Raw genomic sequence first — 13,747 nt, forward strand, 5'->3', positions numbered from 1 at the left:
CAACATAAGCTAGCACAAACACGGGGAGAAAAGTTGCCGCAGCAGCAAGCCTCATGTTTCAGTTTCTCCTGCCCTCTTCACTCCTACCCCCAAACTTCTGCCCCATGCTGTCTTCTCAGAGTACTGCATATGTCCCAGTGGGCAAAACTGGTTTTAAAAAGGTTTTAAAGCTATTGACTCAAACCGAGTTTAATACATTTAAATTAATAAATACTGAAGGTAAAACTATCGAGGATAGTAAGGGGGTTTAAAGAAGCTGCTGGTCAGCTAAACAAAGCTATGAGGTTTTACACTGTTAGCATAAAGATCCTAGTTAAAGAACAAAACAACTTACACACATACTTCTTATGCTACTCCCTACACACTGATGAACATTTGCATCACTCAGAGACCAGGTACTACACCGGCTGCAGCTGCCAAAAATGCTGGTTGGGGTAGTCGCATTGAAACCAAATTCTGCTGTGTTCTCTCCAGCAACTTGTCCTAGCACATCTATGGGGAAGATGGTGTAGCAGTACAACTCAAAAGGAAGTGCCAGAAACTCAAAATACTTTGAAAAATGTGTCATTTTATTTGTACACTTCCAAAGTTGTACGTAGAAACTTATAGTACAGTCCTGTAAATTTACTCATTGCTAGAAGAACTGCCAGGGACATGGGAAGGTATTTATTGATTGATCATCAAGTTAGAGGGGAATAAACAAAACAAAAAAAAAGGGGGAGGGGGAGAAATTAAAAAAAGTTATGGAACTTTTTTTTTGTTTTGTTTTTAATCCCCAAGTACAAATTTTATAAATACAAAACAAATTCACAAATTACTTTGAATGCTAAATAAATATCTACTTAATAAACTCAGACTGAATACCTTCAGCCAGCACTGGTACAGTACTTAAAAGATATGCAGTTGTACTCATTCATGTGTAGTGTTGAGAAGATATGCTCAAACAAGTTTAAACATACACACAGTTTCTTCAACTGTGCTACAGCAGAAGATTTTATCTGAGTTGATAAAGCCCTCAATACCACAGCTCCTACAAAATCTAGAGGATGAAACAAGGTCATTTGGTGCAGGAAAAAACAAGGTACTTCTGGAAGATATTTGGACACATGAATGTATTAAAAATGTACAAAACCTCTGTAAACCAGTACTGTATCCAGTACATCTATCAAAATTATTAGACACTGAATAAAACTGTAGCAAAGGTAATCTTTCCTACGTTCTCCTGAGTGCTTAATATTACGTTGAGAATATAGTGCAGGCCACACTTCAAGGTGGTTAAACAGTTGTTATTGCTTTATACAGGTATGACGACTGCGTGATTTAACATTTCATTTTAATGAACATAACAGATTCCCTCAAAAAATCCTTTGAAAGGCAGAGGTTAGATTCGTGACTTCTTTGCCGCGGGAGCAGCATGGTCCACGTTACCAGATGTGATCGGAAGTCCAAGCTTTTGAGCCTGAATGTGGAAGAAAGCTTGAAGTCTAGTTCCAGCTTTTGCTTCACTTGTGTTACGAGGGTTGTATTCAAAGCAGTTCGAAAACATCAGCTCAATGTCTTCAATGAATTCCGCTAGTAAATAAAATGTAAAAAAATTAGCATCTCAAGTCATCAGACAGCAGTATGGTAAAGCAGTATGACACCACTGAATTAGTACAGTGATCCAACAGTCGCAACACAAACATGTCTTTACAGACATGTCAAGTTTCTATCATTATATTAGTGAAGTGCCATGTAAACATTCTTAAATTTCTCTGATTATCAATAAAGGAAATACAAATCAAGCAGTAACAATACTACCTTTTCTAAATATTTCATCAGTGTCACTCACTGACACCAAAGGCTTGAGAAATTACCAGCAGTTTCTCAGCTGCTCATTTCTTACCTGTCTGTACATCATGTATTTTGGCGGTAAAAGAACTATGTTCAACAAATCTTATTTAAAAAATATCAGTAAATGCTCTTTTAAAAAAAAAAACAAACCAAAACAAAACACAAACCAGAACACTACAAAACCCCACACCAAACACAATTTCAGCTTTCTAATCCTCTGACAAAGCTCTATTTTAGGACAAGATTTTAAAGAGAGAGAACAGGGTTCATTACCTCTTTCAAAAAAGAATACTTACATGCTAACTTATATTCACATTTATTCACTTTTTCACGGATTATATTTAAGGCAATAGGTTTTTTGATGATATCATAGTAGTCTGGTACCTTAAAGCAGAAAAAAAAAAGATTCATAAACAAACAAATGGAAGCTTAAAATTCTACCTATGTAAAATATTAAGCAAATCATGCATTAGCAGAAAGCATTTTGGTTTTGTTTTTAAATAAAACTGAGAAGTCCCAAGCAACCACCTCCATTTCCTGAACTGAGTATTAGTTTTCAGGTACTGCTGCTCTGTTTTTTATAGCAGACCACAACAAACATTAGCCAGCAATTCAATGAATAAATCTAATCCTAAATATCCTGCAAGAAAATTGCATGAGCAGATAAGCATTACGGTGTTCCAGCTATTCCCATCTGTCAAGCACAAAAATTATTTCCAAGATCTTAAAACTTTTCATTTTCCTGTAACATATTACAATATTAAAAGCACCTTAAACATGAGTAATGACCATTTTTACTCCACCACTATTCACTGTCTTGCAGTCTTGCAAGAGAAATGAAATCCTGAGATTCTATTTAGTTGTTTCGAAGAGAAGGCAGTGAACCTTTCTGGTTTCAGGACACAGTGTGCAAGTACCAGAGATAAACAGCCACAGTGCTTATGTGATAAAAGTAAGGGGAGGAAAAGGATTGCCTAACCCTTAAGGGCACTGATCATTTGGATCACAAATTTTGAATTCAAGGTAAGCACCAAGCTTAGGGTGACTCTGTCTCACTCACAAAGTGGGGCGGGGGAGAGCGAAAGAAAAAGATATTTGATTGAAATTTGACCCCCCCCCCTTTTTTTTTAAAAAACAACAAACCCACATGCACCATTATGTATGTTTTAAAACCAAGTTCCTGGTTATGACCTGTTACTACATCAAGTGCAACCTGGAAATAAACCTAGAGAAAGAATTAGTAGAGATACAGAATTAGATTGACACATTTTTAATTCCTTTTCCATTAGGAGTGCTGTTTACATAAGTACTAAAAAGAAAGGTAATTTTCTCTTTCTGGCTTGCTATGCACTGATCATTCAATATATTCTTTACATTGTCTTAAAGGCAACAAAAAGTTTAAACCAAAATTTCTATCACAATGAAGAAAATATGGGTCACTCAGGTATGGATTTTTCTTTCCTAAGTATACAGAGACTATCCCTTAGTGATTGATTCAGGCAAACTGGAATGCACTGAATTCTAGCAGTTTCTTTTCAGGATCAAAATTAAGTTGTATTCGCCATCCCTCCTAAAGAAGCTGCCTTGCATTCACCAGATTATTGCACTTTCCAGTGTAATTCCTGTACTCTAGTAGGCAGAGCTAGTCTCCGTTTCATTCAAAATTCCTCTCCTCCTCTGTGCTTTCATCTTTCATTCACATTTGTACATAATTCTTTCTGTCCAGATACATTAATCCTTCCAGCTACCTGTCACTGAATTCAGAGTTTCAAGTCTTCATTTAACAGCTATCACTGTTAATTTTAATAGAGCACTTAAACACCAAGCTCTAGTTCCTGCAAGAATGCCTGTGCAGAGTTGCTCCAGAGGGCTTGGAGAGGACAGGCACTTTGTTAGGGTATGATAGTTCAGCAGTGCCTTACCACTGACAAGCCAGTGCAGCCTGCAGAAAAGCAGACATGCTCTGGGAACTTTTATTGTAATATAAACCTCTAAAGCAGCGCTTACTTTGGGTACCTACTTTACCATCAAGTATTTTAAAATCTAAACAAGAGGGAAATTAAATTAAGAACTAAGGTAAGAAATCATCTTTTTACTGCATTATAGTTAACATCAGAGTGAAGCTGTTCCTACCTTGTTATTTTATTGCAGGTCTGTTCTCAAAATACCTTTGTATAAATTGAAGATTAATTCAACTAATTAATTAATAACCATAAGCTTACCTTTAGCAGTCCTGTGCTCTATTTGTTTGGTTTGTGGGGTTTTTTTGTTTTTGTTTTTTTTTTCCCCTCAAATCAAAGCATTTCACATTATTAAATGCCTGATGGCAAGCATGGTTAAAATTTTCCCAATAACATGTCAACTGGAAAAGTTTTTTCTGGCATGAAATAACTGAGCTAAAGTGGGAGAGTTCCTCTGAATCCCATTGCTTAGCTGTCTCCCCGTTTGGGCAGTTCTATAAAATCTCAAGTTTTACTGGCAGCAAACAGGATTCTCAATCATTATCATTCCCTCTACAGTTCTATGGGTTACCTGGATTTTAGAAACCAGTTTCATGAAAGGCCAGCTGTCGTCATGTCGTACCAGTTCCACTACAAGTTGTTCAAAAGCTGAGAGTTCATGGACTCCCCCTTGACGTCCTGAACTTCTCCTGTTCAATGAGGTTTGAGGAGATGATTCTGAAAAAAACAAACAACAAAACAAAACACCCCCCCACCAGATAAAAATAAAAACCTGACAAGTAAAATAAAAAAAATAATAAAAAAGTGAAACACCATTATTCTTAGGTACTAAAACTGTTGTTTCAGGGCACAACTCATGTAGTTTGGCTTCAGGTATTAACTATACTACAGCCTTGTTATTAACCACTAACTGTCTCTCTTGCTGTACAAAATGCAAAGTACCAGGACTTAGCTGGGTTCCCCCTCCATTCTCCTTCATTGCATTAATTTTGGAAAAGATTTTTTCAATTTTAAAACAATTTGTTAAACACTTAAAGAAAAGCCCTATTAGAGAAAAACAGAATAAGCCGCTTGCTCATAACTTTTACTTCCACAAAACCTCTATTCAGAGTGGTTTTATCTGCTTTCAAGAGTAGTCAGCAGGGTGGTTAGAGGATAAGCCCAGAAACTCCCAATGGTGAAGGGCAGAAATGTTACAGAATACAAGGCTGCCACACTGGAGTGCAAGCTCTTTTACACTCTTCAGTCTCACAATGGGTCCATTTTGTTTTTAAAAGGTTATTGTAGCTTTCCAAGTATTTCCCTACCATCAAATACTTGGTATTAGCTTAACAAGCAAGGACACCGTTAGCCCTATACCAGATAGACACCATTTTAATTCTTGTAGCAGTTTCTTGTTGTTCATGTATATTCCCAATTTCACTACCTTGCCTACATCTGTGTTCTTCACTGTTTTAACTCTTCGATAAAACAAAATCATAAAAGCTATAAGTAAACATTTGTATTTGCATGGGTTAAGGCATAAATATCACTTTCACGTTTTCTGTCCACTTAATAGCAATTGCTCCATATTGCGTGCAATTATAAAATGTCAAATGGATATGAGAAATCTCCTTGGCAAATTAAGTATTTGTTCTTTAGATGACCGAAATTTTTTTTATGGTTTGCTTCTGTCACTGCAAATGAAGGGAACTGTCTTGTTGGAAGTGGTAAAAATTCCTTCAACCACCACTTGTAGTCTCCTTGCTCTACCACGCAAATATTATAGAACGGAACAGAATATTGTTTTCATTCTGGACAAACACATTTCTCTAACCTGTGGATTGTCGTTTCCTGCCTCTTCTCTTGGGTTCATTAACAGGAAGAGAAAGCTTTGAAGAGGAAACTGGGTACTTCCTAAGTCGTTCATTCGAGTCTGCAGTATCAACAATTCTAAATCCAAGAGAATTGGAAGGGCTATTTTCCAGTGTGTTATCAGCACTCTTTCTTCCTCTTCGTCTTCTTCGAGGACTGAGTAATTCCACAAATACATCTGCTTCTAATGAACTTTGGCTCTGACGAGTGGTCCGGCTATTAAGTCTTAAAGAAGGCTTTGTCACTGATGGAGGGGCCGATTTTACCTTTCTTAAACCCCTTCTGGTAACTTTAGATGAAGATTCAGTTTGCTTAGGTGTGTTTTGCTGACTCCGAGAAGTGTATCTTGCCTGACGCTGGCTGTTCTGACTTGAGAACGGATTGTTGAGTTTGGCTGCTCTCATTTTTAATGGAAACTTGACCTGGGGTCTTCCTTGCTTTGATGGGCTACAAAAAGTGAACAATTATGTTTATTCATCCCAAAATTCCATTCTTTCTTTTCCTCTCAGTCTTCTAATTCAGCATTTAAAAAACCCAGCATTCAAGGTTGGACTGGTAAACAGCTTGCTTTCAAGCCGATGCAGTCATCCAATTACCATTATCTTAAATACTGTTCAGAAGTCTCTTAATTAAATATTATGTGGAGGACATGCTTTAAAGAAATGCTTAGAATTCTGATCATCCTTGCAGCTTGTGCAATACGAATGCATTAACTGGAGCACCAGCTATCAATTTCTTAAAATCACTTACTTCTCACAGCAACTGTAACTACTAGGATTTTTGAACAATATTATCAGCTACATAAACTGCACTAAGTATAAAAGTTATGCTCTAGTCAGGGTTTATAGCTAATACCCGAGAAGGAAGATCCCAGAGATAAATTTACTTCTCAAGGAGATGCAAGTTCTCTCCAACTATTGAATCCCAACTGTCGGAGCTACAAATAATCTTGCTTCAGTAAATTCAAAAGACTGTACCAAAAAGAAGAAAAATACTCTGAGATCAGGAAAGTTTCCTTCAACTTTTATGCTCCTGGGATGTGTATCAAATTCATCACTTCACTGAAATTAACACATTGGATTACTGAGTTGTTTGGGGTCTTTTTTGTTTGCTTGGTTTTGGTGGGAGGGTTTCTTGGTGGTTTGTTGTAGGTTTTTTGCGGGGGTGGAGGGGTGGTTTTTATTGTTTGAAACTCTCTCCACCTTATATTCAAACGGTAGGTGTACAGAACTGCAACTCTGATGGCCGTCTCTCACCCATACATCCAAGGCTAGAATTTTCATCTTGAAAAGTGAGTCTAAGTCCAGTGGACCTAACTTTTGTTAATATTAAACCCAACAGTAAGCACCAAATTCATAACAAGCTGCCCTTTTTTTAAAATAAACATTTTTTTCAGACTGGATTTTAAAGATATGTGCTTATGTGAAGAATTACTCCACCTAAGAATTAAGATGGTATTGCAGCAGGAAACCACTTTAACAGGTGTCTATTTACCTTATCTCTTCTTCCTCTTGAGATTCATCCTCCTCATCTTGCTCTTCTTCGTAATGCTCTTCCTCACTTTGTCCCATTTCATCATAGTTTGCCTCTTCTTCCCCTTCTCCTAGTCGTTCAGTAGTCTCTTCATCACTTTCCACAGAAGGTCTCTGTCTGGAGGAGAGGCGTCTAGAGCGCTGTTTTGGTCGGCACTCTGGACAAAACCAGTCTCCTTCAGGAATGACCTAGAAACAGAAGAGGAAAAAAAAAAAAGGCAAGCATTAGTTACACGCAATTAAGTCATAAGAACTACTCAAGTTTTGTGTGAAAAGGAAGGATTTCTTTTTCCTCAGATACCTTCAGCTTGGGCCTGATACAGTAAGTATGATAGCCTCGATCGCAGCCATCACACAGCACCATGCTTTCTGCATCACCCTTCTTTCGACACACTTTACAGCGAGCATTGAGGATGGACTTTGACCAGATGACACTTCGATCCAATGTAGACAGATGAAGGAAGACTTGGGACAAGCTGGTAGAAGAAAGAAGTGACTCTCTCCAGCGATCCAAAACTGTTTTATAGGACCGTCCACCATCACTGGCATCTTCCATTGAAAAAAGGCATAAAAAAAAGGCAAAAAAAAAAAAAAGGCAGAATGATCAAACTTCTTTTTCAAGCATCCAGGTTATTCTAGACTATGCGGTAAGGCTCTGACTTTCAAACAGATAGCAGTAGTAAACTGGGATAATATTATAACCTTTGTCTTATCTCTTCAATAGTTGAATATTTCCTCCTTAGTTTCCAAGCTGCTGAAGCCATAAGATTTTACTCTTCAATACCAATTCAACTTAGAAGTTGCACATATATAGGACATGAGTAAGACATAAAAGTCTTACTCAGATGTCAACCTGGAAACCTAACAATTTGATTCAATTTATAAAGTATAAATGAAGATTAGTCAAGATAAAAAAAAAGCCCCAACCCCCACTACCAATTTACTTTTCCTTGTATGTACACTTTGAAATCCCAAAATATTTACATTTAAAGAAAGTACGTGGCATTAAACGGAGACTTCACTGGCAAAAAACAGCTTAAAGGGCTCTTCTCACCTGCACTTGCCCCAGTATAGTCTAGCAGACAATCTTTCAGCCTTCTCCCCACACCTCCATGCCTTTATGCCTGCCCTGCACTCTGCCTTCACAAGAACAAGCACATCTATGTGGTTAACCAGACTGGGTGACTGGTCTGGCTGAAATATAACTGTTCTGATATTTTTATAAGCAATGTAACACACATGAACTTGTGTGTGGTACACACCTAGTGGAAAACCAAGTAAGACCTAGGATCCTAATTAAGTTAGAAATAAGGGAGGGGGGCAGGGCTGAGAAATTATATTGTATTTTCAAATAGGTTTGGTTTGCAATCCAGGCCACTGAAGTGGCCACACAAATACACATGCAGAATAGCGAGGGGGGTGGTACTGAACAGGAATGAGCAGCTGGGAATTACAGAAGCAAATGGGCTGTTTGAGGAGCTGGAGAAACAAGAAGGTATAAATGACAGCCTGCACTGCTGCTGCTGAGCAGAAAGGGAATTTCTTTATGAATGTTGAAAGCTATTTCTTGCATTTTAAAACAGGAAGGTTTAAGGGGAGGAAGAGACAATGTAGCACTATTTTGATTATACAAACGTGCACAGATTTCCCTTCTAAAAGTGACAGTCCAGTTATTACTGTGTGATCTCTAGCTGATTAATGATGCACTCTGGTATAAAATGCCACCTTGCCTGCTGCACTAGTCACAGTGGGCAAAGGAATGGCCTACGATCCACCTGTCTGCCAAATGACGTCTCCTCAGGAATAGGAAGAGAAAATATCTAATAACAAATAAAATGAAAGAACAAAAATGAGACTAATTGCTCTCCTGGCAAAGCCTTTCTGCCTTCTCATCAACTGGCTGCCAGGATTTGCCTAATCTTGCATATATTTGCATTAACAGCAAGCAGCAGAAGAGAAGTGATGGGAGAAGGCAGAGGATAAACAGGCAACACAGCTTCATAAATAAAATAGAGCCACTCCCAAACAGCAAATACAAATCTGGATTTCCTAAAGTTTCCTATTACTCCATCCTCAGGTTTCCTGTCTCAAGCTCAGTCTTACTAAGGATAGTGGACAAGGTCCTTTTCACAGCACTACAGTACATCTCAATGTATTTTTTTTTAAATTCAGTAAGAAGAAAATTAAAACCGCTTGCCAGACACTAGACTCTAACATGAGACCCACTTCAGTTCTGCTGTGGATTTCTACTATAACTCTGGCAAAGACACTTTATCTTAAGCGTATATATAGTTTGGCAAGCATTTCTTTTGCTGACAATGGCAGTTTGAGCATTATTTTTTGGGGGGGTGGTTATTTTTAGCTTGGATTGGTTCACTAATATAGTTCATCACACAACACAACAAATATTTGCACTGCAAAACTGCAGTTGCAATATAGACATAGAAATTACTGACCATGACCCGCTTCAGCATGTCCCGCTGCTGAAAGGAACATGCCAAACGACTCCTGCTGTTTCAGATCCTAATTTGTAAAATAAGAATAACACTTTTTTCTTCCATCCATCATCTTTCTCATTTATATTGTTAACTTGGAGGGAAAAACGGCCTCTTCCTTTGTGTCTGAGCAGCTCTACATCGCGCAGTGGGATACCCCTCTGTCAGCTAAGCCCTCCAAGCGTTGCTACAATGCAAATGAAGTTGCTTGACAGATCTATGCACTCATCTATCAATAGCTAATTGAGTTCAGGGAAGAGTTTTCCATTTTAGTATTTCTAGAAAGGATATGTGGTTGCACAATGCTGTGAAGTTTCAAAAAAACCAGAAAATCCCCCAAAACCAGAAAAACCCCAAAACAACAAACGGGGACATTAAAAGGAAGGGGAAGGAGGATTATGTGAACATGCAAATTTCTGTCTCAAAGTGCTAAAAAGAAAATACAGTTCTTTATCTGTGGTTGCAGAAAACTTAGGTTTTTTTAATTTTTTTTTTTTTTTAATCTTTGAGCTGTATTTGTTTTACTACCCATTTTTAAACCTTTGGCTTCAATACCACAATTCCATCAACATAAGGAAGTGGCTACAAAATTATTAAAGTAAAAAAAAAACCAAACAAAAAACACCAAACCCCTGGTAAAATATGCAATACTTTCTAATTCTTAGCAATACAAGTAACATTTAAAATTTACCATCTCTCTGACTAGTCTTGTCTTCCACTCTCTTCCTCTTTTTATCCCCCCAGTGGTTCCTTTTATCATCTTCTGTATTACCTAACATTAAATTCATAAAGTTATTTCAAATACCTTTTTGAAGCGTGGCGGATTATTTTTTAATTAATTTTTATAATCCATACTTGTGTAGTCTAAAGATGTAACTGTAACAGTGGTTCCCAACATGTGCACGTGTCAAAAAGTAGGCAGGGAAGGGTAAGAGAATAATGTGCATGGAGGAATTGCACATCCCAGGATTTACTTTGACTCCCACTACAAACAAAAGGCTTAAACTGAAAGCTCTTAAATCTAATCTCCCTTACCTTTCTGTCCATCTCCAGTACAAATGGCTATAGGACCAGCTTACTGACCACAGGTTTCTCTCTAAGCAAACAACTTGTCTGGTGTATGCTACCACGAACCTCCTAACATCTCAAAAATACAGCCAGTTTATGAGCACAGTCCTCAAGGACCGAGAGAACTAGCTCGTCTGTCCATGTGAAATGACATACTTAAAGTATTTTTGTGCAGCAGTGTTCTTGAGTATTAAAATGATGAAATTACTCTCCCAGGAAGTAAGAACCATAGAAAGCCTCATCTGCTCCAAATGCAAGGTATCTCCTTTCACTGCCTTCTCTGAAGAGTAAACAAAACCTCTTCATCATAAAAAAAAAAAACCCAACACTTCCACCTTTGCTGCCTCTGCTCATGAAACTCCGCAGGGAAGTAATGAAAGCACAAGAACAAAGCATGCGTATATACTAATCCTATCCCAGTTCACTGCTGGAAGATGTCTGATACTATTATGAGGAGGACAACTATAAATAGAAAAGGAATCAACTTTGGGTGTAGAAGAAACAAAAATAATCAAAATCTAGAAAGAAAGGAATGGAATAAAGACAAGAAAAAAAGGAGCAAAAAAGCTGGGGTTTGTTGGGGTTTTTTTGTCCCCAAAGAAGTGCATGGCACAAGTTAAAAAGGAGGTAAATGTTCCCAGTATCAGTCACAAAGGTGCTCCCATGAGTTAGAATCCAACCTTTCGTATGGAAATCTGAAGGATGCTTAATGACTGGAGTCCTGCACTAGTACAGAAGGCAGGTTTTTTTCATGGCTGAGTGAACTCCAGGGCAACCAAATCACTTCTTCATTTTATACCTCAATTTTCACATCTATGTAATAGGAATGATGAGAGCAACTTCTCCACTACAAGGTATTTTGAAATGTAAGGAAAAGTAATTTATACCAAAAAAGCAGCAAAATCCGCAATAAAAACTGCTTCCATTTCTTCCCCCTCAAACATTTTTTTTTTAATCTGAGATGTAGCACTTCGGAGTTTCCATCAAAGAGCTATTAAAAAAAAAAAAAGGCTATTTTACATTTTAACTCAGAATTTTTGCAGGAAAAGCATGTATTGCAAGCTGTACCCCCCTTTTTGTGATTCTCCCCAAACATTACCTTGGGCTGGACTGAAGGAAGAAAAACTACATTTTCATAGCTAATGTGTAATGAAAGGATTTGTAAAACACAATTCATAATTAAGAAATTTATACAATTCAAGTCAAGTTACATTTAATCACCTGACAACAGATTAGCAGCCATCCAGCAGCTCTGCAAGGCAGAGGGTGCTGTTTCTGGGGTTTCTAGATCCCTTTTGCATTGCCATCTTCTGTGTCAGTCTTTTCTTGCTCTTCCACTTGAATATTTGGTATGCACCTCAACTCTAAACTTATCAGAATCACCAGCAAGGCTCTTGGCAGCCTGATAGAGCCTCAGAACAAAAACGGAGCAGAGAGGAACAGCTGGTCCTTTTATTGCTATGCTGGGTCCCTTTGTCTGCTCTGCACCCTGGAGGCCACCAGGATAAACTTACCAGTGACTGCAGTGATTTCACTGTGCTGTCTTTAGTACTAGAAGCTGTAAATAGAGTGAAAACTAAAAATTGTTAAGTATGGCTCCATTCCCTAACAGGAACAGAGCACAGCGAAGAGGGAGCGGAGAGGGAAAAGAAACACTGCAGTGAAGGCAACAACTGAAATAATGACAAAGACAAAGCACATTCAGTTTGGTTTAAAGCAGAAATGCAGGGGCACTCTTTTTACCAAAAGCGTTCCCACGTACTGCTACCAAAACAGAACTCCTAGCGCTTGCTTGACTTCCAATGTTTTTACTTCAGTGGTAATTAAATCAGCCTGAAAAGCTGGGTTTGTCAAGTTTAATGTTAGAAACAGATATGCAGGCATTTTGTCTAGGGCACAGCTCCATTAAATAGTTGGAACAACTATAAAAAAACCCTCCTGTTAGAAAAAAAAAAAGCGTTCAGACACAGTGATCTATATAAGAACCGGCAAACAAAAACAAAAAAAACACAAACCAAAACGCAGTGGTTGCAAACTAAAAGCTAATTTCTATTTTCAGAGTACTGTTGGCCACTTTCTAGAGGGGTCAATGAAAGAGGGCATCAGAGTTCTGAGCAGAAGGCAGTCCCCAAGCAAGAAGCAGTATCCACTTTTTATTAAAAGGTTTAATAACACTAACAACTCCTTGTCAAGCTAAGTAGAGAACTTTTCTTTGCCTGTTACACATATGCAAGTTGCAAACTAAGAAACAGAACTTGCTGTGGTAGCATGCAAAGACACTGTTTCCAACTGGGGAGCTTAACCTGAATATAAGATTATGCAAATTTTACACTTGTTTTTTTTAAAACGTCTGAAACACTAAAGAGAGATATCTGGAAAGGGCCGCATCCAGAACTGCTACTTGACCTCTGAAGTGCCTAAGTTCACCAGGTGCCTCTCAAACACACAGGTTTCCTTGACACTTTGCAATTGTGCTTTCTCATCACGTCCAGAAGTTCCCAAGTCAGAGCACCTTTCATATAACTAACTGCCTAGCAGTCAGAAAATCATCAGCTAATAGGTCTGTGTGTTTTAAGCTTTCTTTACTACAGAGCCACTCAAAGCTGCGGCTCCTCCAAGGGCTCTCTAGTGACAAAACTAAAATCTTGCCTTCATTCAGCCTCATCTCCTGCTAAAAGCAGCCCATTACGCAACTGAAAACACGAGACGCTTGGCACCAAAGGTAAAGCAAGGAAGAGGGAACTTGATACTGTTGGTTAATGGTTACGGCAGAAAGCCAGAGAAGAGGAGACCTGGGACCCTTCCTGCTCCCTCAGCTATGTAGGTTATTCCATACATTACAGTAATCTTACAGCAGTACCATTCTTCACAGCAGAAGAGACGCACGTACACAGTATGGTAAACCAACATATGAGATTTAAGACATGCAAATCACGTAAGATTGCTTTCCCCATATACTTTCTTTGTCACACAGTATAAAGCATCCAAAGGAAAACAGGATTCC

The 13,747-nt window shown here is 38.2% G+C and overlaps 1 protein-coding gene across 2 annotated transcripts in view; it reads right to left on the minus strand.

Annotated features, from left to right (window-relative positions):
• Window positions 1-548: 548 nt before the first annotated feature.
• The window catches only part of BAZ1A (bromodomain adjacent to zinc finger domain, 1A), a 65,910-nt gene continuing 52,711 nt past the window's right edge, over window positions 549-13,747 (minus strand). For both annotated transcript variants that reach the window (XM_010583641.1, XM_010583642.1), the window contains 6 exons: window positions 7,482-7,729; window positions 7,143-7,369; window positions 5,611-6,095; window positions 4,366-4,511; window positions 2,130-2,217; window positions 549-1,572 (listed from right to left, as the gene is read on the minus strand). In XM_010583641.1, coding sequence (XP_010581943.1) covers window positions 1,382-1,572; window positions 2,130-2,217; window positions 4,366-4,511; window positions 5,611-6,095; window positions 7,143-7,369; window positions 7,482-7,729 — 1,385 coding nt within the window. In that variant the 3' untranslated portion in view covers window positions 549-1,381. The remainder of the gene's footprint in view (window positions 1,573-2,129; window positions 2,218-4,365; window positions 4,512-5,610; window positions 6,096-7,142; window positions 7,370-7,481; window positions 7,730-13,747) is intronic.

The sequence above is a fragment of the Haliaeetus leucocephalus genome, unplaced genomic scaffold (genome assembly GCF_000737465.1).
Source record: "Haliaeetus leucocephalus isolate CR32 unplaced genomic scaffold, Haliaeetus_leucocephalus-4.0 Scaffold932, whole genome shotgun sequence".
Lineage (NCBI taxonomy): Eukaryota > Metazoa > Chordata > Aves > Accipitriformes > Accipitridae > Haliaeetus > Haliaeetus leucocephalus.